This window comes from Hibiscus syriacus, unplaced genomic scaffold (assembly GCF_006381635.1).
Source record: "Hibiscus syriacus cultivar Baekdansim isolate YM2019G1 unplaced genomic scaffold, ASM638163v2 tig00110678_pilon, whole genome shotgun sequence".
Lineage (NCBI taxonomy): Eukaryota > Viridiplantae > Streptophyta > Magnoliopsida > Malvales > Malvaceae > Hibiscus > Hibiscus syriacus.
In genome coordinates this window covers 2,864,394-2,888,486 of record NW_024062822.1, presented here as the reverse complement: position 1 = coordinate 2,888,486, position 24,093 = coordinate 2,864,394, and the positions used below count along the sequence as shown (strand labels likewise).

The window sequence follows — 24,093 nt, the reverse complement described above, 5'->3', positions numbered from 1 at the left end:
GTGTATTTACATTTAAGTCACTAGTTAGTTGGTTAATCACCTATAAGTCCTTATAGTTTAGGTATTGTTTTATAGTTTAGTCACTGATTTTTTATTTATTTTATTTCAAATTTTGCATGCTAATTTATATTTTATTTCATTTTAGTCATTAGTCATTATTTTATTTATGAATATGATTACATAATTTTAATTTTCTTTATTTTGGTCATTATTAATTGAATTTTTTTTTTATTTTTTTATTATTACCCAGTTTCAATATTTTTAATTTAGTACTTTAATTATTATTCTTTATTTTACTTTTTATTTTATTTTAATCATGTGAATATATATATATATATATATATATATGAAATGTTTAAATTTATTTATTTTTTTATATTAAGAAAGGGGTTGTCTTAAAGTAACTAATTTTCTGATATTTTTAGATAAATAAATACCCTACTTATAAAAATAATATATATTTTCTTCAGTTTTATTTAAATTATTTTTATCATATTTTTATTAATATTTATTTATTTTTTTAATATTAAAGAAAGGGATTGCCTTAAAGTAACTAGATGTCATATTCTCATATTTTTAAATAAATAAATTCTATTACTTATAATATATATATTTATTTACTTTAGTTATATTTTTCCTTAGAATTATATGATTGAATCTGAAATAAGAGGATCATAAATTAAATTTATATTCGAATTCTTAAATTATAGTATTATAGACAATTTATAATTAATGTGTACTAATTTTGGGCGTTGTGAGAGTACTAATCATTCCCAAAACGTAACCGACCACGAATCCCTTTTTATTATAAAACCATTTATTTATTCACATACTTTTTCCGTCAAGAAAAATTCGTGCCCGAGTGAAAACCGGTTACGACAACATAGACAAGGCTTTTACTTAGGACATATGACATGCCCACGTAATCCACCAAATCAAAATTCAAGTTTTGACTATCAACTCTATCTAATTTGTTGACATACGAATAATCATAATAGACATATACTTGATGACGTCAACTACGAGATAAGAACCACCATAAATACTATTAATCAAGACTGATAAGAGGCTGAAACTTCTTCAACTTAGACATCGATTCCGCCTCTTTACGATCAACACTCTCTTATAGAGAAATATTGACCAACAACTATTCTCTTGTCGGTCATGATTTTTCATTCAAGCTAAAAGAGACGAACTGACAACTACTTACGAGATAAATTTATTTCCATTAACATAAAACATAAATTTAGTTACAACCTTTTAAACAAATAAAATTTCAAATTTAAGATACCAATACTTTTATAATTTAAATATGGTAGGTCTTATTACTAAAACAAGTCATTATCAACTTCAAAACGCAAACATTATTAACTTTAAAGAAAAGAATGGAGTCTTGACTGTTGAGTTAATTTAAAATTTATTCGGAAATACAAAACACGACTTTTATGTTGTCGTTTCTTTAGCCAAAATTTTTGGGGGAATTTATTAAATATATATATATTGATTAATATTAAAATATAGTTTTAAAATAATTAAAAACAATATATTAAAAAAGTTAAATAATATAATCATTAATCGGAAATACAAAACACGACTTTTATGTTGTCGTTTCTTTAGCCAAAATTTTGGGGGAATTTATTAAATATATATATATTGATTAATATTAAAATATAGTTTTAAAATAATTAAAAACAATATATTAAAAAAGTTAAATAATATAATCATTAATTTTTTGAAAAAAATAATTAAGAAGGGTTCTAAAAGTGTGAACGTTGTTCATTAAGTTACGGGACACATAGGTTTGTTTGGATTAAAAGTAAAAGGAAGAAGAGAGACGAGTTCTATTCACAGAAAACGAATTTGGGCAAATTATAATTCAAAAAATTAAATAAAAATTAAAATAAAAATTGGGCACATTAGTTAAACAGTTGGAATTACTTAATTATGTATAAATAAGGCGCCCTACGACACTCCATCGCCTAGAATATGTCATCTGCCAGAGGCTTTCTCTCTCATTCTTAAGAAGAAAAAAAGGGGAAAAATCTTATTTTCTCTCTCCTCTTTACTTGGAATTCTGTTCATCCCGCTCGTCTTCGATTCAGCAAACCACCGCCCCCCGAATAATTTGGTTCAATGATTGGGGAGCTTGGCGATTTTATAATCAGTATTTAAAGGAAAAAAATTCGGTGGAAATTTCGGTTACGAGAGCAATTGATAGGTGGGAGAGAGAGAGAGAGAGAGAGAGAGAGAGAGAGAGAGAGAAGGGGATTGCAAAGATTGAAGCGGTTTCTATTGTTTTGATGCGATTGTGAGAAGCTCAGGTACTATTAAACACCTGCTCTCTATTTTTATTTTCTTTTAATTTTTGGATTGTAGTTAAATTTTCATTTTTTTTCTTGTTTTTGAATCTGCGGTTCTGATTAGTTTATGGAGATTAGGATTATTATGTTTTTAGGAGACTCTTTTTATAAAAGAAAAAATAGGGAAAAAAAGGCTGTCACTATTTAAAGAAAATATGTTTGGTATGTTAAGGTGTTTGATCAAATTATGGAGAGTTGAACTGAAGTGGAGCTCTAAAAGTTCAGGTCTGCATTGTTGACGTTGTAAAATTTAATGCTACAGTTAGGCTTTTCCTCTTCTCTGTTGATTTTCGAGGTAGTAGTGAATTGTAGCTGTTTAGGGTTATTTCATGTATAGATTGTAAAATGTTCTGGCTACTATTACTGTTAAATTGAACAACATTGATTCGCCTTTAGTTCTCATCAATTTGTGGCATCTGCTTTGGTAAATCTTGTGGTTAATATAGTAATATGAAGTTTATGAGGTATTCGTTTTTGAGACCAGTTTGTCTGGTTTGTGACAGAGGGTTCAATGCCCCTAAGCTCTAATGTGGCAACTAAGTATTAGAAATTCAGGCTACTTGCATGTTGGACAGCGGGCACAAAATTAATTTAACAATTTTTTAATGAAGAAGAGGTGGGTTGCTCAGAAATTTGTTTACATTTTCAGATGAAGAATGTACATTTTTATTTATTTTTAGTAGATTCAAGCAATAGAGTTTGTGATAGATTAAGAAGGGTTCGAACTAAACCATCTTAAGTTATTATTTTATATATATATATATATAGAGAGAGAGAGAGAGAGAGTTTGAATTTGTTACAATTGTCTTTCCTTCTGCAGAACATTATCTTTCACAATGCTACTAATTGCATTAGTTGGCCTTGGCTGTAAAATTTTTGAGATCTATTCTTTCGGGGAATAACAGGGAAGATTTGGGATGTTTTAGTCAATAAATAAAAAATTGCCGCTTAAAGTTTCTCCAATTTGAAGAGTCCTTGCTAGATTTTATTTTCACATATAATCTTGTATCCTATTTGTTGTCATTTACAGCAAGTGCACTATAGGGGTATAAATGTTGTCTTATAACAACAGACATGTACATTTCTAGCGATGTTTCTTCACTTTTTCTTAAAAAATAATAAGTACTATTTGTCCCTCTTTCAATATACTGGTTCCCAATTTTGATTGTAGGAAATGCCAAAATTGAAGCATTGTTATTTAACAGTTGTTAATGTATTCCAGAATCTTCGATCCTTGGTTGGTGGCCTATCTTTGCAACCGTGTTGTGTTCCACCTTCAACAATGCCTTCTCTTCAATTGTTGCAGCTAACGGAGCATGGCCAAAATCTTCTGGCTTCTAGGAGGTATTTGTATTTTTTTTGGTTATATTCAATTTTAATAATTATATTGATATTCCTATATCTTAATTGAGTGAATTTATTTTTTTCGTATAAATGATAAAATAGTTTGTGCTTTTGTTGAACTGGTTTGTTAATGATGATGCTACTATTTTACCCTTATTCTATAGAAAATATTACCTTGTGTTTCTCTCTTTCCTCTATACTTTTCTTAATACTTCTTGATGAATGTGAATAAATAGAGAAAAGTGTCTTCAGATCTTCTATTTGTTTGGGGTTTCTTACTATATACCTAAAGTGAGTAACCTCATGAATAGAAGGCCTGCACTTTACACTTGTTAGAAGCTTTAAAAGTGTTGAAAGAATAATGTAACACATTGTCATTTTCGGCTTGCATTTTTTAATTCTGTTTTTATCTTGGGAACTATCATTGTATCAAGGCATTCTCTATCAATTAGTAAAACCTTGAAAGTTGTTCCTTTAACTGTTATAAAAAATTCAAAAATTTAGAGGAAGAATGATATAGAAAATGGAACTGGTCTCGAGTACATGCCTTCATTATCAGTTTAATCATAAATAACATTTCGGAAGTTTTTAAACCAGCTAACTATTTGGAGTGAACATGTTTTTAAGAGCTGGGACTTAGGAGAGAAAAGAAAACATCTGGATGGGGGCATTCTCTTGTAAAAGATGATGTGGGAGAATATACCATCTTATTATTAGGAATGGTGATCTATGCACAATGCGCTATGCTAGGTCCTATCATGTCTTACTATTGTTAAACTAATTTATATGCTATGTGGCATGATGTTATTCCTCTACTCACTTGTCTAGTGGTGCTATGTTGGATGTTCATGCAATGGTATTCATGTTACAGTGCTCAAATCAAATAACCTTAGTCTTCTCAGTTCCCCATATGACTTGTATTTACCTTTTTTTTTATCTTTTCACAGGAAAGCACTACTTCTTGCTTCTGGTATTGTTGTTGCCGGTGGAACTGCTGCTTATCTGCAATCAAGGTTTAGTAATAAAAAAGCTGTTTCATATAGTCATTACAATGGGGTCCAAGGAAACAGAGACAATTCAGATAAAGTTCTTAAAAAGAACAATAATGTAAAGGGAACTACACGAAAGAAAGGAGGATTGAAGTCCCTTCAGGTTTTAACAGCAATTCTTCTATCTAAGATGGGCCAAATGGGTGCAAGAGATCTTTTGGCATTGGTGGGCATGGTGGTAAGCTTTTTTTATTGTGTATATCCAACATACAAGGGCTTAATATTTTGCTTACTTCCTGAAATTTTTATCCTTTATATTTTGTTTGTCACATCACATTGCAAATCACAAACATTATTAAGATAGAAACTTGCAAACTTTCAAACATTATCCGTCTTTGTACTTGTCTTGTTACCTAGAGTCTAGATTTTGTAACAGTGGCTCAATAGGGACATGTTGCAAACAGGAAAGCTTAGAGAGAAACTTAGGTTCTCATATGGGAAAAGAGAAGAAGGAGCTCTGGTGCCATGAGATGAAGAAGAAAGATTCTATCTACTCAATATCATAAGCAGTACAGGGCATATTATTACACAAGCTATAGAACCAAATGATTCTCTGATTAAATTTATATTTACTACACAAATAGAAACAAGGATAAGGCAATAAGCCAATGCACGTGAGAAGGAAATTGGTTAAGGCAAACAATGGATGCTGATTTAGCTTGTACTGTAGAGGAGGTTTTGTGCTCTTTTTAAGTAACATCTATTCTTATACCTTTTTGCAGGTGCTGAGAACTGCTTTGAGCAATAGATTGGCAAAAGTTCAGGGATTTCTATTCCGTGCTGCTTTTCTTCGGCGTGTTCCATCATTTTTCCGGCTAATATTCGAAAATGTTTTATTGTGTTTTCTTCTGTCGACCATTCATTCAACTTCAAAATACATAACGGGTACCCTAAGTCTGAGGTTCAGAAAAATACTGACAAAACTCATCCATGCACATTACTTTGAGGTAGTTTTCTGCCTTTGATGTTGGCATAATTTGTTATTATTTTTTATAAAGTTTCTATCCTATGCTATTTCATCTCAATCTGGGTCAGGTATCTTTCCCATCTGACTTCATTAATCATGCTTTACTGTTCATCTGTGCTTGCATAAGTGAACTATCTACTCATCCATGCACATTACTTTGAGGTAGTTTTCTGCCTTGATGTTGGCATAATTTGTTATTATTTTTTATAAAGTTTCTATCCTATGCTATTTCATCTCAATCTGGGTCAGGTATCTTTCCCATCTGACTTCATTAATCATGCTTTACTGTTCATCTGTGCTTGCATAAGTGAACTATCTTGTTTGTGCATCTCTACTTTGCAGGTGGATTACATGTTTTTTTGTTTAATATTTAATAGTATCATATTCTTTTTATATGATATTTTTCATCTTCCCTTATAAAATGTGTGCGATAACTTTAACCAAAAGCCTTGTGGAATTGAAGTCTTAATCCTCGTAGACAAAAATTTGTCAAGTTCAGAGTCTAAAATTTTCTTTCCTGGAACTGAGTATATTTTCTTGTTAGTGCTGAAAGTTTTGAGTATTCTGTTTTAATCCTGATACCTATTCATTTACGCTTTCCTCCAAATGTTTTTTTCCAAATCCACTTTGCTTCAAACTGCAATGAGATTGTCCCTCTGACATATAAATTGCAAATGCAATCTTCATTTCTTATAATGCTGCTTTACTTTTGTTTGTTCTCTCATGGAGTAAGAAGTACTCATCTATTAGATGTACATTCATAAAAAGATTTTTTAATTAATATGTTCTATTTGTTATTTCCTGACAAAATTTTTGATTTCAGAACATGGCTTATTACAAAATATCACATGTTGATGGACGTATTAGGAATCCTGAACAACGGATTGCAAGTGACGTGCCAAGATTCTGTTCAGAGTTGAGTGAGCTTGTACAGGATGATCTGACGGCAGTTACTGATGGCCTACTTTATACTTGGCGACTTTGTTCTTATGCTAGCCCGAAATACATATTCTGGATTTTGGTAATTTTCGTCCTATTCAATTGTATCAATACTTGGCGATTGCCATATTGTTTAATTGTCAAATTAACACAGGATATTACTTGGCAGGCCTATGTTTTCGGAGCTGGAGCTGCAATAAGAAACTTCTCTCCTGCTTTTGGGAAGCTCATGTCCAAAGAACAACAGTTGGAAGGAGAATACAGACAACTTCATTCAAGGTTAAGGACTCATGCAGAGAGTATAGCATTTTATGGTGGAGAAAGTAGAGAAGAATCTCATATTCAGCAGAAGTTTAAGACTCTTGTAAGGCACATGAAGATTGTACTTCATGACCATTGGTGGTTTGGCATGATTCAGGACTTCTTATTGAAGTACCTTGGAGCTACTGTGGCTGTTGTTCTGATCATTGAGCCTTTCTTTGCTGGCCATCTTAGACCAGATACTTCAACATTGGGACGGGCAGAAATGTTGAGTAATTTAAGATATCACACAAGTGTTGTAATTTCATTATTTCAGTCCCTGGCAACCCTTTCTATAAGTTCAAGACGGCTAAATCGTCTCAGGTATTTCTTTCTTCTTTACTGTCTTTTGAGAGTTGTTAGTGATACAACATATGGACGAACATTAAACGCTTCCTAAGCAACCTCTGAAATTTTACCAGGCACATCCCTAAAATCAATAATGAATATAGTTGATTGTTACAATATTGCACTTAAGTGAGACAGAGATAGAGGAAGATTTAACACTTTCTATGTAACTTTTGAAATCTTAAGCATCCTTAGAATTCATTGCACCTTCAGTAATAATTATTGATTATTACAACTTATAAGAAGTAAAACGTGAGAGATAGATTTTTAATTAATCTTAATAACTTATGTTTTTTTTTTACATTGTTTCTCTTAATATCTTCCAGTGGTTATGCTGACCGTATTCATGAGTTAATGCTCATATCGAAAGAGTTCAGTGCTGATGATAAAAAATCATCCCTGCAAAGCGCTGGTAGTAGGAATTACTTAACTGAAGCTAATTATGTTGAGTTTTCTGGTGTCAAGGTATTTGAGATGATATTTAACCATTATGATTCTTAATATGTCTTGGTAATGTTTTTTGTTCTAATGGTTGTAACCATCCAGGTTGTCACTCCAACTGGAAATGTTTTGGTGAAAGATCTCTCTCTAAGGGTTGAATTGGGATCTAATCTTTTGATTACAGGTGCTTTTACCCTCGAAAAAAATTGATTTATATTTTTACTTTTAATGTCTTATGTTGCCCTTTCCGTTTCTTTTAAACATGCTTCTATTTTGCAATTTTTCATCCATTTCTATTATTTTTGAGGAGGTATAATAAGCTTTTATTGGAAATGAGAGTTACCATAAACAAGTTGTAGATTTTGTACACAGTGATGATTTGCTTCATGTTTTGTTTGGTTACACTGAGGCTATTTTTTTTGGGAGTTTTCTTAATATTTTATATTAACCAAAGAGTGGCTTAATTTAAATATTAAACCTCGTAACAGTTCTATTTGATGATAATCTTGCTTTGTAGCTATGTTTCAGTACATATTTCATTTTTCTCTGCTTAGATTCCAAAGCCATACTCTCTGTGGGGTACTTAAAAGATAAGGTAAGCTGAATAAGAGGGCTAGAGACAGGTTTAGAGTGAGAAAGAAAAATATTCTACATGTTTAATTCTAGTTGAATGAAAAGAAGCAAAGTTCCTCTGGAGCAAGAATGGGGGTGAAGATGGAGAATTTACTCTTTTCTCTCCCCCCACCACAAAAAAAATCCTCATCTTCCCTTTGGAAACCTTACCTACTATTGACTATTGTTAATATCCTTGTATAATTGTATTCATGTTTTTCCAGTGAAAAGCGAAAGTCTTCTTGTTCTTTGTTTATGCATATGTGTGTGCGCGTTTATGTGCTTTGTTATGTATGTATACTTACATATATATATGTGTGTGTGTGGTGCCCTTTATCTTTCTGAAAATTAATCTGCTTGTGCTTAATCCTGTTTCAAAGTTGCGTTGTGATTTTTTGGGCCAATATAAATCTCTTGTTTTTTCTTTGCCGAAGGTCCAAATGGAAGTGGAAAGAGTTCCCTTTTTCGTGTTTTAGGTGGTCTTTGGCCGCTCGTATCTGGCCATATCGTGAAACCTGGCGTTGGTTCTGATCTTAATAAGGAAATCTTCTATGTGCCACAAAGACCATACACAGCGTTTGGAACCCTTCGAGACCAGCTAATTTATCCACTTACTGCATATCAGGAGGTTGAGCCTCTTACACATGGTGGAATGGTGGACCTGTTGAAAAATGTATGAGTTTAATCTCATAATAGTTTTTTTTTTGTTTCCTGTTCTTTGAATTGTGTATTAATGCTTTCTGTTTCTTTTTGAGTTTTATAGGCTACCTTTAAAATAATTCTTCAATTTGTTGTTCCTTTAGGTTGACCTTGACTACCTGTTGGATCGTTATCCACCTGAGAAAGAGGTGAATTGGGGTGATGAACTCTCTCTTGGGGAGCAACAAAGATTGGGGATGGCTAGACTCTTCTACCATAAGCCTAAATTTGCTATTCTTGATGAGTGCACTAGTGCTGTGACGACTGATATGGAGGAACGATTTTGTGCTAAGGTTAGAGCAATGGGTACATCATGCATAACTATATCACATCGTCCAGCACTAGTTGCATTTCATGATGTTGTTTTGTCCTTGGATGGGGAAGGAGGATGGAAAGTTCATTACAAAAGGTACCAAACATAAAGTTGAAGGTACTGCATGGATAACCAGTAGTTATGTTGCATTAATCGAATTTCTACAAAACATGCAGGGAGAATTCGTCAGTACAGAGTGAAGGTGAGATTGATTTGACTACAGTTTCTGAGACAGACCGCCAAACTGATGCAATTGCAGTTCAACGGGCATTCACTGCTGCTAAAAAGGTCTTAAAAATTCTGAAGTTTGGTTTCTGTGTGTGTGTTCTAATCCATTTTTTCTCACTGAAAAATTTTGACTGAATTTTTCTAGGACTCTGAATTATCAAGTCCAAAGACTATATCACATGTGTCAGAGGTGATAGCAGCATCACCCTCTGTGACTCATGATGTTAGGTTGCCTATTGTTCCTCAACTCCACAAGGTTCCAAGAGTACTGCCATTGAGAGTAGCTGCCATGTTTAGAATATTGGTATGTTTTGAACAAGCTTTCTTTATTCTCTTAAACTAACCTCATAAACTTGAGAGGATGAATTGCCCATTATTGTGCCCAAAGTAGTTATCAGTAATTGGCTTTGTGAAGTTCTAAATTTTACTGGAAAACTGAATGCTGAGTTCCCTAAAAGTATAGATTATTATGTTTTGCTTGGTCATTAAGTAGGACATTTATGTGGTTTTTTTATCATACAGAACTATTAATTTAGCAAATAGAGTTCAAAGCTTGTATCAGTAATTGACTTTATGAAGTTTTAAATTTTACTGCAAAACTGAATGATGAGCTTCCCAAAAATGTAAATTATTTTGTCTTGCTTGGTCATTAAGTAGGACATTTATGTATTTGATATTGCTTATTCCTAAAGTGATTTTTCGTTAGTTTTTTAGATCCTGGAAGAACGCTGTACGAACAGTATATTTGATTAATTGGCTTTTAGTGTAGAGTTTGAGTCCCAGAGAGTAAATGCTTAAAGTTATATCCTTGTGTTTTCTGAAAGTGCCATTATGAATTGCAAAGATGGAGTCGACCACATTTTCTAGATGTCTCTATTATACCTATATAACCCTAACATAGCTTGTACAAGTAGCTTAAACACTGTTGTATAACGTTTTTGAGCATATGGAGGATTAATGTTTTTGATATTTTACTTATCTTCAATATTTGAATTCGAGTAAACCTTATGCAAAGTCCTTAATGTAATTAATGAGCAAATGTTTTTATCCACCAACACTAGTTTTTAATTCTTTATCTACAACCTTAAATTCTTGTATTTTAGGTGCCTACGGTATTTGACAAACAAGGGGCTCAACTACTTGCAGTTGCTTTTCTCGTTGTCTCGAGAACATGGATATCAGATCGAATTGCATCATTGAATGGTATTACAAATATATTATTATACTATTTATTCATTTTAAAATCCAAGATATTGTTTTATTGTTATTTTAAACCAATCACTTCCCAGGGACCACTGTGAAGTATGTTTTGGAGCAGAATAAGGCTGCCTTTATCCGTTTAATTGGTATAAGTGTTCTTCAAAGTGGTGCATCCTCTTTTATTGCACCTTCCTTAAGGTAATTTTTCCTAAAGAACACATTGACCTCCATATGAAATGCATAAACTAAAAGAGGGAGATACTAATTGAGAAAAGATCTATCAGCGTAGTTATGTATTAAGTTTGCTTATATAATGGCTGTGTTACTTATCTGCAATATGGCGTACATGTATGTTTTTGTCTTCCTAACTACTATAGGTATTGTGTTGTATTAATGATTTAGTCCTAGTGTACTCCCAAACCCCAATAATGAAATTGATATCTTACTGGTACCTGTGATTGGTCTAGTTTGAATGTGAACCCCGAACTCCTGGGTCTATATGTGTTTGAAGCCAAAAGATTTTTTCCCCCTGAAGATACTGAAATTGCTTTTTTTCTGATCCTTTTTTATCTTACTGTGCTTCCTAAGTAAACTTGTTGACAAATCCCTCACTAGGGTCTGACTTCTGAGATTTTCCTGAACAGGAGAGATTGCATCATCAATCAAAAGAGTTATAGGATTTGTATTAGTGTTCTTTTTCTCCAATGCTGTAAACTGAATGCTTTGTATACTATCCATTTTGTGTTTTAGTATGTTTTTGTTTTGTATGTGCAGATTGTGTAGCCTATTATATGCACGGCTTCTTTTCTAACTTGTAGACTTTTATTTACCTGTAATTTGTGATTGTTAAATAATATATGCTTTTAGTGATAAACTATGCATGGTCAGTTATTCTATTATATTCCCATTACTTCATATCAGGCTGGTAAACTTCTAAGTGGGTCTTTGGGTCATATGAAGATAATGAATGTCAACCACGTATATTCAAATTTCATGGATAATCTCCAGAATTTTTTTTTTTTTGAAATTATTTTGATGTTGTTAGTGATTCGAAAGACTTTGATTAAATTTATTCATGGTGGTATGAATTTTACTACATAAGTTTTATTCTCACTCCTAGCTATTTTACATCTAGTTCCATGCCTTCTCAGTCAAAGATAGCTTTTTTTTTAAATAACCTTTTTCTTGGTTTCCAGGCACTTGACAGCTAGGCTGGCCCTTGGATGGAGGATTAGGTTGACCCAAAATTTGCTTAAGAACTACTTAAGAAATAATGCATTTTACCAGGTAGTTTGATCTGCTGTGATACACTGATGCTTGTGAACTTGGTCGACATTGCTCAATTTTTATAATTGTCTCTTCTATTACCTAGAATTCTGTAATAGTAAATTCACATCACATTCATCTCATTGTAGGTCTTTCACATGTCAAGTAAAAGTATTGATGCGGATCAAAGATTAACTCATGATCTTGAAAAGTTAACAACTGATTTGTCAGGACTGGTTACTGGAATGGTAAAGCCATCTGTTGACATTTTGTGGTGAGTACATTATCTTGTTTTATTTTGATGATAGGATTTGTTTTCTTTCTAATCTTGATTCTTGGGTTTGAAAGCATATGTCCCTTTCCTAACTCATTTGTCTATCTTTCTAAGAAAAATTCTAACCAACGCTGCAAATTTTAGGTTCACCTGGAGAATGAAGTTGTTAACTGGGAGAAGGGGTGTTGCCATTTTGTATGCATATATGTTACTTGGTCTGGGTTTTCTAAGGACTGTTACTCCTGATTTTGGTGATTTGACAAGTCGAGAACAACAGCTTGAGGGGACCTTTAGGTAATTCTAGAATCCATGCTGCTAATACTAAGAATGCTAGGACTTACACACGGAAATACTTGCATGAACATGTATGTGCAGAGTTCCATTGTAAACTGGTGTGGTAGTTTAATAAGAGAGGCTCTGGAAGTTAGAATGCTTTCATGATGCAGTGGATTGATTAGAACAATTAAAATCTCTAATATGAGAAGAAGTTATGTTGCTATCTCATTTGTACATTTATATGTTAACATTAAATTAATTCTCTTTAAATGGACAATAATTAGTTTGTGTTTTTCATACTCTCACCGTTCATTGCCTGTTAGATTCTTAAAGCATTGATTGATATATGAAAAGATGAAAACACATGTATCCACATAGGGATTTTGGTGTAATTTGATGGATATCTGGATGTTGCTGCTGCATATATCATTCTAATAATTTGTACTATAATTTAATTAGGTTCATGCATGAAAGACTGCGCACTCATGCTGAATCTGTTGCTTTCTTTGGAGGCGGTGCTCGGGAAAAAGCAGTAAGATAGTTAACTCATTCTTGTATCTGATACATTCGAATGCCTACCATTGTTTCCATCATCTTTTATGCTGTTGTAGAAATTTCCTTGCGGAAACTTAGATGGAAACCAGTAGTAGTTTGGATACATCTTACGTTTATATTGCACAACTATAGTTTACGGTTAACATGCTAGACTGAAACCCAAAAAATAAATTCTATTTTGTACTGTTCCTACATTTCAGAGGCAGGTTTTGTTTGATTGATGCCCTCCCTCTACTAATTTTTCCCTTTTGCATGATTTGCTGCTTATCATGCATTATGCAACATTACTAGACTCCTGTTTCTCCAGAACTTCCATTCCCCGTCTCTAATTGTATGTTTCTTATATTTAACAGATGGTCGACTCAAGATTTAAGGAGCTTCTTGATCACTCTCTGCTTCTTCTGAAGAAGAAATGGCTGTTTGGTATTCTTGATGATTTTGTCACAAAACAACTTCCGCATAATGTTACTTGGTTTTTGAGCTTATTATATGCCCTAGAGCACAAGGGAGACCGAGCCTTAGTTTCTACTCAAGGTTAGATATCTGACTTGACTATATAGTACTTTCTGGTTTCTCCATCTCTCCCTGAAAGTACTTAACTAATTTTTAGGTGAGCTGGCACATGCACTGAGGTTCCTGGCATCTGTTGTGTCTCAAAGCTTTTTAGCTTTTGGTGACATCCTAGAACTGCACAGAAAGTTTCTGGAGCTATCAGGGAGCATCAACAGAATTTTTGAGCTTGAAGAGCTTCTTGATGCTGCTCAGTCTGGTATATCTAATTTACTCTTTTCTAATGGTTGTTTATACCTTGCATTTATTTTTTATGTGTGTTCTGTTATATTTGTTGAAACAATGGTATAAAAGGATTTTTGTCAAATCTTGTGGTGTTTAGCATTTAGCATTATTTTGAGAGCCTTATTTTTTAAATCCTTAGATTCTGGGTGTGAAAAAACTTTACAGAATTCAAATATCATATGTTTGGAGATGGAGGTTTTCTGTTGGTATCTTCTAGGAGCAATTCATAAATTTATAAAAACATAACAGTTGAGTGCATGCATGTAAGCTGCTTACAGTATGAAACTCCATACATTGTCCCTCAGGACATTTCAACAAAAACCATTATACATTGATTTCTTGGGCCTTACCAAAACATGGGATTTGTAATGTAGGTAGTGTTTCAATTTGACATACTTATGCTCATAGTATTTATCACTTGAGAAATTCTTTCTTGCAATGTATTTGCTTCTGTATGGCGTATCTTTTTTTTGCCTTCATAAATATTTTTGTTGATCAGCCCCTGGTCTGTATGTATTTGATTAGGATCAACTTCTTTTCTTAGTCATCTTAGTTCAATACTTCAATTTATTTATTTAAAAACTTTCTTAGTTGCCTAAATGTTAAGCATATATCTAACAAGATTGTAATCTATCCAGGGGATTTGAGCGCCAATAACTTGTTGCGGTCTCAGAGGACAGCTCTCCCCGCTAAAGATGTTATTTCTTTTTCGGAGGTGGATATAATTACTCCAGCACAGAAGCAGTTGGCTAGGCAGTTGACATGTGATGTGGTACCAGGAAAAAGCCTGCTAGTTACTGGTTAGTATAGGAATTTTTATTGTTTTCCTAGATAGGAGATTCATATCTGACTTGCCTTTAATCTCTTAAGGTCCAAATGGGAGTGGAAAAAGTTCTGTTTTCAGAGTACTTAGAGGTCTGTGGCCTATTGTGAGTGGAAGGCTTTATAAACCATCCCACCATTTTGATGAAGATACTGCATCTGGTGGCATATTCTATGTTCCTCAGCGACCATATACGTGCTTGGGAACTTTAAGGGATCAAATCATATATCCTCTCTCTCGTGAGGAAGCAGAGATGAGAGAATTAAAGTTGTACGGTCAAGGTAACCTACTTGCATAAGTTGCATTGCTTTCCTTGTTTAATATTGAACGCCATTTTGGTCCAATAATATAACCATAAAAAATTATTGCTTGTTTGCTGTACTTTGGCGGTTGGGTTTACATTTTTAGACTGGAAGTATACGTTAAAGAAAGAGGTGCCATTTTGATGTGTGATTGTCTATTTAAGTTTTGTTACAAGAAGAAGAAACTAAGCTTTTTCCCTTTGATATTGTTGTATTTTGCGATGTCAAGGATTATATTCCCACTTAACTAAGTAAAGACAGGTCTTTTTTTTATTAAATAATTTCCATCCATCCATTTACTATTTGGTCTTCCTCATCCCACCAAAAATAGTTAATGAAAACTATAATTATCTGGAATTTTGGCAGTTGGCATTTGCATTTTTTCTTTGGGAATGGGTTATCAAGGGACATGGACCATAATTAGAGTTCAAAATTCTCAAATTTGGATCTAGGGGGTTCACCTGAGTTTGTATCTAGTCTCTATTCTATTCATTAAGAATAAGACAACAATTTAAAGGTGTGATAAAGTGACAAATCATTTATTATGTGTTGGTGTCAAAGTTACCAGTTTATTTCTTTAGCGGTTTATCTGAAAACAATGTACTGAGGTTGTCTCTGTGTTTTTGGAAATTATGAACATCTAAAATTTTCAGGTATAAGTCAAGCGGAAGCCAACATCATTCTTGATGCACGTTTGAAAACCATTCTTGAAAATGTTCGATTGAATTATCTTTTAGAACGTGAGGAAGGTGGATGGGATGCTAATCTCAATTGGGAAGACATTCTCTCACTCGGAGAACAACAAAGATTAGGCATGGTGAGTTAAGCCAACTTTTGCACCTTTTGGAAAACAATACGTTACTATTTATCCCAGGCATAATTATGTTATTTTGATTGCAAACTTTCTATTTTACCAGGCGCGCTTGTTCTTCCACAGACCTAAATTTGGTATCCTTGACGAGTGCACAAAGTATGTAACTAATCACATATGTATTTTGTTTAAAACCCGGTAACTAGATGTCTAATTTACCTGGGTTATTCTTCCCATGGCAGTGCCACAAGTGTCGATGTTGAGGAACAACTTTATAGAGTGGCAAAAGATTTGGGTATTACCGTTATTACCTCATCACAGGCAAGTAGTTTGATCCTGACAAACATTCAGAACAAATTTTCCTTTTTACTTTGATGGATATTAGAACATTTATGATGCTCATCATGATTCTTAACGCCATCATTGCAACAATATTAATTCCTTTGAAATTTAAGCCGTTCCCTTGTCTTATCTATTGTGCTCTCTCAGCGGCCTGCTCTAATACCATTCCATGCCTTGGAGTTACGACTCGTTGATGGTGAGGGTAAGTGGGAACTTCGGTCAATCAAGCAATGAGTTTGGTACAACAGCAAGCTCTTTGTTTGTGCTCCTTATGATGGGTCAAGAAGCGGAGTGCGGTTGAAGCCGACTTTGCTGCTTCACAGCATCATAGGGAAGGATAAGTTGTTTATCATGCTGAGAAGAAGGGGCAAGTCAAAGGTGATGGTAGGTGTTAGTGAGAATTGTAATTTACCTTTGATTAGAACAGAATAGAACAGATTATTACAAATATGATTAAATGATAACTTAATCCGTGTAAGCATAAAGAAACATTCATGTACAGGTTTTTCATTCCCTCGCATATCGCTATTCTTTTTACCCTTTCTTTTGTGGGATAAAAATCCAATGGCCCTTCATGTTGTAAGAATTTGATGCGTTTGTTATTGTTCGCCTAATTAATAAAATGGAAGGGAATATATTATTACTTTCTTTTGACAACATTTTATGTTGTTTTGTATGCACCGATGTAATTGTCTTTTAAGATATTTTATATTTTCTTATTTGTATCATATAATTTTTTTTTTCAAATCGTAACGTATGTTGGCATTGTTGGGAGAAAGTGAGTTGAAGAGTGTAAAATGATTGAAGAGATGTTCATCTGATTGGGTTGAGTTTAAAACCGATTATGCAAAAGCATTTGTTCCACTCAAAATATTGGCTCTAAATTCAACCAACGTGATTTGACAGATCTATCCATTTTTGTTTTCTATCCTTTTGAATATATTTTTTATTCAGAGATTTCATATAGTTTTCTTATATGAGATCTTCAAATCACATTTTTTTAAATATAAATTATAGTACAACCTAATTCATTTTTTTTATATAAATAGGTTTAGTCCTTGTAATCAACATGACTGCTATCATATATTGTTGCTTACAATTTACAGTGAACGTATGACTTCCGTCTTTGGAAGACAAGCTCGGAACACAAAAGGTTAAAAATAAATTATGACTTATCTTTAGAATAATTAAAAAAAGAGAAAATCGCCTCAGTGACCAAAAATGCCTTATAATATACGATTTTAACCAATTTTTTCCGGATTTGCCAAAATGACCAACAAAATCGCAATGCGATTGCTAATTCGCAACGCGATCTCCATTATCGTAAATTCGCGTTGCGATAGTTGGAAATCGCGTTGCGATGGTCTACAGTGTTGTTGCGATTTTCCCAATTCGCAATGCGAATAAGTAAATCGCAACGCGAATTGGGAAAATCGCAATGCGATACTGACTATCGCAATGCGATACTTACTATCGCAATGCAATAATACAAAATCGCAACGAGATACTGACTTTCGCAACGCGATTCTGACTTTCGCAACGCGATTTACATAGCCATTCGTATTAACGCGTATTTTTTTTTTTCAAATTCCAAACAAGAATTTTTTCTTAATAAATCGGAAACTGAACCGTCCATAGTAATCGCAACACATAACCTCAAACCCAAAATCACAACACTCAGTCCCATCTCCATCTCTCACTCTCTACGGCGAAATCCGTCCCCATCTCCGAAGATTTCCGTCCCCATCGCCGGCGAAATCCCTCACAACCATTCACAGTCAAAAATCCCTCACAATCATTCAGAAATGGAAAATCAACCTCCGAGGGTTAGTTTTGTTTTATTTTTATTTTGAAATTTTTGCATTATTTTAGGTTTTTCATATTGAGATTGATGATAAGTTTACTGGTAATTTCAATAATAGATTAACCATTTCACTTAGATTTCTTATTAAATTCATTCGATTACTGCCAATACTGCTAAACTGTTTAGCCTGTGAAGTTAGTATTTGTCTTTGTTTTGTCTTTTGGTTGAAGTAATGCAGAAGAAGAATAGTTTCGAGAATGAAAATCGCAACGCGAAAATAACTATCGCAACGAGAGAATCGCAACGCGAAACCAAAATTGCATTGCGATTTTCATTTCGCGTTGCGATTCTCTCGTTGCGATAGTCATTTCGCATTGCGATTCTCTCGTTGCGATAGTCATTTCCGCGTTGCGATTCTCATTATCTCGTTGCGATTTTCATTTCAACCAAAAGACAAAACAGTATTGCAAATTTTAGTTTCAAGAATAAACTACTACTTATGTTTATTGTTTTTGGTATATCTTGACAGTGTAGTTTTTGGTATATCTAACTTGGTATGTTTATTGTTTTTGTAGAAATTTTTTTCGGCTTCATTGACATTAAGGAATAAAGTTAGCCTAGCCACTACAATTGCTTCGAAGCTTTCACCTGCACAAAGAAAATTGTTTGAAGAAACCTGCTTCGGGCCATGGCTGAGAGTACAACATCCGGGTGGAGATGCTAATTTGACCCATTTGTGGCTTCAGACCATGACTAGAGATCTACCCGACAGTATACAACGTGGTGAGGAAGAGATATGGTTTCATTTTCCACCGGTGTATACTTGTTTTGGGCGGAAGGAGTTCTGCTTAATCACTGGTCTACGATTCGGACACGATGATGTAGGCCGGTACACTCGTCATATCACCCGCCCATCATGGTTATCCAGGGTTTTTCCTGATGAGTCAATAGAGAAGCCGAACTTACACGTCGACGACATGAAGAAATTGTTTAATAAGAAAGATGGTTTTACTCGGATGAATGACGTCGATGTTGTCCGAGTATGCCTTCTACTACTTTTGTATGCCGGCTTTTTAGGCAGAGAGGCCAGACAACCTATTCCTCAGGAGCTAATATTATTGGTAGAGGACCTAAATGCATGGAATCTGTTTCCGTGGAGTTCGTATATATGGAAAGCTACCTGGACTAAGTTGTCGTATGCCTTTGATGACCGCAAAAGTTTGCGGGGCGATGGGTCGAAATACACTTTGTCAGGCTTTGTTTGGGCCTTTAAGGTAAGAATTTCTATATAATGTTTTCAAAATTATAATTAATTATTTAACAATTACTAATGTTTGTTATTGTATTGTTTGTAGATTTGGATATTCGAGGCCTTTCCCGCCATGAAGACATATGCAATAAAAACTTCAAATGATATTCCCAGGGCTATTTCCTGGAAGAGGAAACGTCTGTTGGATTGGGAAGACTTAATACCATATGTGACAATAAATAATGTAAGTTAACACAAATACTATCATATATAAACAAGTTATTAATAGTAGACGTTTAATTTTGTTTGAGTTTTTATATTTTTAGGAGGCCAACATTCCATTAATTAGACTGACACCCACGGAGGCTGAGCTTGCCACTGATTGGTGGCAAGCTAGTCAGCGTTTTCTTGATGGCACGAATGATGAGCAGCCTCCACTTCCTCCACTTCGAGAGCCATCACCTCACCCAGAGCCATCACCTGATCGACCCGACTATACACCTCTACAACGAGAGCCATCACCTATCCCGTCACATCATCGAGCCTCTTCTCCACCATCACCTCATGATAGGCGACTGGCAAAGATGCCACGACTTCTATCTCCCTGTTCTCCACCTCCACGGGATGAGTCAAGGGACTTACGTGATGAGGTCAATGCCTTGCGTGAGGAGATCGGTACTCTACTCGATAACGATGGTGCATGGCGTGTGGAGGTGTATACTTTACGTTGTGAGGTTGCCGCTCTACGTGAGATGGTAGTATCGTTTTAGAATGAGGTTCATACTCTACGCAACGAGGTAAGTTTAAGATTTTCCATATTTAACTTGATGATAAATTTACTCGTAATTTCACTTAAATTAACCATTTCACTTAGATTGCTTAGTAAATTTATTCGGTTGCTGCCAATACTGCTAAACTGTTTATTAACACTGTGAAGTTAGTATTTGTCTTTTTGTTTTGTCTTTTGGTTCAAGTAAATTTATTCGGTTGCTGCCAATTCTGCTAAACTGTGCATTCTTTAACACTGTGAAGTTAGTATTTGTCTTTGTTTTATCTTTTGGTTGAAAGTTTGAAATATATTTGTCTTTGTTTTCACTGTTTAAATATCATGTCTGTTTATTTACTGATATTTGTATTTAATTATTTAGCGGACCGATAAGGTGGATGCTTTATGTCGGGTTTTTCTTGCACGAAAGAGTTCACGCATCAGACGGCGTGCACGTGCTATTAAGTCTCCGTATACCCCAATAGTGCGAAGACACCGCAAGAAGAAGCCCGACTCGCCTGTCATCCCTCAAGAGTCCACTCCTATCATTGAAGAGGCCCCTATCATTCCTCGAGAGTCCCCTCCCACCGTTCAAGAGGCCACTGTCATCCCTCAAGAGTCCACTCCTATCGTTGAAGAGGCCCCTATCATTCCTCGAGAGTCCCCTCCCACCGTTCAAGAGGCCACTGTCATCGTTGAAGAGGTCCCTCCCACCATTCAAGAGCCCGATTCACATGGCGTCATATGTAGGGTTCTTGAGAAACCCTCTGATGTGCCGGACATGATGGATTCAAGTTGGCTCTCGTATGAGTTACCGGCCAGTACCATACCGGTATCTGAAGTGGAGAGGAAACAACTATCGGACACAGTTCTGGATAACACCCTTTGGGCTAAGACCGCAATTGATTTTTATCTACATGAGCGAAGCCAGGGGTGTTTCACTGACATATGCAAGCTCAATGATGATATCTATTTGTTGCATGATCGGTCTTGGTGGGGCGTATTATTAGGGGTCGAAGACAATGGCTATTTTGATGGAGGGGTAAGTCTTATATTTTTCTTATATTTTAATTTGATTATTTTTTTGTAAATTTATGTAAGTTACTAATATATGTCTTTTTTTGTAAAACAACATATCGATGCGTGGGTGTCACGTCTTCTAATAATTAGGAAACTTAAGGAAAATAAAAGAAATACACGATATACAATTATGCCGACGTCTTTTAACGCCGTTCACTTGAAGAATCAACGAGATGAATCATTTGCGTTGGGCAATAGACAAGCTAACTTTATCCTGCATGGTGGGAGGTCGATAAGGTTAGTGTTTATTTTAGATTGAGTTTAAAGGTATTCATAAATAAGTGCGCAAATGAATGAATTATTACTTATGATTGCAGGTGTTTATCCCTGTTTTAGAACGTAACCATTGGCTTCTCGTCGAGCTTCATATCCCATCCCTTAAGGCAATAGTATATGACAGCATGATAAATTACATATCATTGGCTGCTTTAAGAGATATTATTAAGGGATGGAGCTCTTATTTGGCTAAATTCTTGGATGCGATAAATTATTGGACTCGTTCTGGAAACAAGAAGCCAAAGAAGCTCAATATTACAGTTAGCAGAGAAGAGACCGCACCACAACAAACGAAAGGACCCAGAGGGGATTGTGGTCTTCTCGTATGCTTGGCGTTGGACCGTTTGATCACAGAAAGTATAAAGTATCTACCTCCCACCGATATAGATAGAGCTGCAGTAGGCTTGTGGTTTCGACATTATATGGCTAGATCGATATATACGAGACGCTGCCTACCTGCATCCGCGTTATAAAAATGTCCATAAACAATTGGTATGTTTATAGGCTTGTGGTTTGAAAATGTTTGGTTAAGTACCTAGAATTCAATAATTTGCTGTTTGTAGGTTTTAGATGTGTAGAAAGTGTTGTTTGAGCAAATGTTTGGTTTATGCAGGTTAATCTCAGAAGTGAGCTGCGTGAAAATGATGTATGGCTGCAAAAGTTGATTCAATAGTAGAAGTGTTATTTTCTCTAATAATTATTGCTTATTTTTTGATTGTTTAATTGATTTGTAAAAGGTGATTTGTAAAAGTTGATTTGTTTAATTGATGTTAACATAATTCTTATTTGTGCTTGTTTAATTGATTGAAATGTAATGATTGATTTTGTTGATTTCAATCTGCATTATGTTGAAGGCAAAAAAAGTACTATCGCAATGCGAAATGAAAATCGCAACGCGAAATGAAAATCGCAACGCGAAATTAAATTCGCGTTGCGATTTTCATTTCGCATTGCAAAATTAGCGTTGCGATTTTCATTTCGCATTGCGATTCTCTCGTTGCGATTTTCATTTCGCATTACGATAGTAATTTCCGCGTTGCGATATACATTAAGATGATTGCCTATTAAGTGATAACAACTGAACAGATCATAGCAATTTTCAAACTCAAGTTACTAATACATGCCTAACTGAAAATGTTAAAAGTTCACACATAAAATCTACATAATACAACGTTTGCATTTAAAAATCACCTAAGTTAACAGTCCCAAAAGGTGAAGCCAGTTGTGATTGGGATTTTAAAGATGATTGCGATTTTGATTGCCTTTTTCTTGACACCATATGAGCTTTGGATTTTGATGATGATCCATATTTTGGTAGAGGAAAAGATGATTGTGATGGCACTGGTGATCCACATGTCAACCTTGTATGACCACTTTCCTTGCACCGACTACATGTCGATCTCTTCTGCTCTTCACCCTTAGACGGTATACGATCGTGACTTTTTGGTCGGCCAGGTAGCCTTCTGTCCATGGCTGGTGGCAAAACTATTTGTAAGTCATCTGGTATGTCCCACTCAGAAGGATGTGGAATAGGGTAGACAATCTCAGCATAAGTCTGTCGATATACTTCTGTAGTGTAGCAATCCATAGCGTATGTGCTTGAATCATCTTGGTTTAGATGAAGAGCAACTTTTATAACATGGCCACACGGATAACCAGATGTTTGCCATTTCATACAACTACACGTCCTTGCATTTAGATCGACAAGCCCATTTAAGTTATTATCCAGTACTTCAAATAAAGTGTTTGAACATGGTTCAACTCTCCATGACGTTGACTTCACAACACATTTTGTTATCTTTTTTTCAGTCCATGGTGTAACACGATGTTCCAATGTTCCTGTAAATTTAAATAAATAATACTTAGTAAAATATATGATAAGTTACGAATTCAAAGAAATAATACCTGTATGGTTTCTTTTCTTGTAGTACCACTGTTGAATAGAGGCTCGAAAAAACTCCATTAACATAGTAATGGGTAATTTCCGGGAATGACGACTTAGAGCGTTGATTGATTCTGTACTATTAGACGTCATGAAATCATATCTTGCTCCAAGTTGATGTAATCTTGACCATCTTTAAAACCCGACATCTTCTAGTGTTTGAGCACACTGAGGCAAAACACGTCTTAAATAGTTTATATGCTTATTGAAATCCACTTCCCGATAAGCTTTTACAGCCTTCCAGTATGTCCATTTGTGCTTTTTTATACCAGCAGACCTTGATTTTAGATTTCTATACAAATGAACACCACAAAGTCCATGAAAAGCATCTGGGAAACACCTTCTAACAGCGTTGTCAATTGAGTTTTCCCTATCGGATATGATTGTCAGATTGCTAATAGGACCTATGCAATCCCTAAGATGCCCCATAAACCATGTCCATGAATCAGAGGTTTCAGATTTGCCAACCCCGTAAGCATCTAACAATTTCAAACCAAAAGGAGTATATATGTTAACAAAACTTGCATTTGACTTACCAATTAACAATGGACACTTTCATAAGGCGGATGCAGGTAGGCAGCGTCTCGAATATATTGCTCTAGCCATATAATGCCGAAACCACAAGCCTACTGCAGCTCTATCTCTATCGGTGGGAGGTAGAAACTCTGTGCTTCCCGTCGTCAAACGCGCCAAGCACAAGCATACGAGAGGACCACAATCCCCTCTGGCTCC

The 24,093-nt window shown here is 34.7% G+C and overlaps 1 protein-coding gene across 1 annotated transcript; it reads left to right on the top strand.

The window, feature by feature from the left end:
- Positions 1–2,032: 2,032 nt before the first annotated feature.
- On the top strand, positions 2,033–16,894 carry LOC120138156 (ABC transporter D family member 1-like). Its single transcript, XM_039153733.1, has 26 exons — positions 2,033–2,321; positions 3,583–3,704; positions 4,652–4,931; positions 5,476–5,700; positions 6,544–6,741; positions 6,829–7,283; positions 7,634–7,772; positions 7,854–7,932; positions 8,795–9,033; positions 9,164–9,468; positions 9,549–9,660; positions 9,746–9,904; positions 10,704–10,803; positions 10,890–10,998; positions 11,997–12,087; positions 12,216–12,340; positions 12,485–12,634; positions 13,076–13,148; positions 13,525–13,705; positions 13,782–13,940; positions 14,605–14,766; positions 14,837–15,070; positions 15,745–15,908; positions 16,009–16,061; positions 16,145–16,223; positions 16,392–16,894. The coding sequence occupies exons 2-26, from the start codon at positions 3,643–3,645 to the stop codon at positions 16,476–16,478; spliced, it is 4,020 nt and encodes a 1,339-aa protein (XP_039009664.1). The 5' UTR covers positions 2,033–2,321; positions 3,583–3,642; the 3' UTR covers positions 16,479–16,894.
- The last annotated feature ends 7,199 nt before the right edge of the window (positions 16,895–24,093 follow it).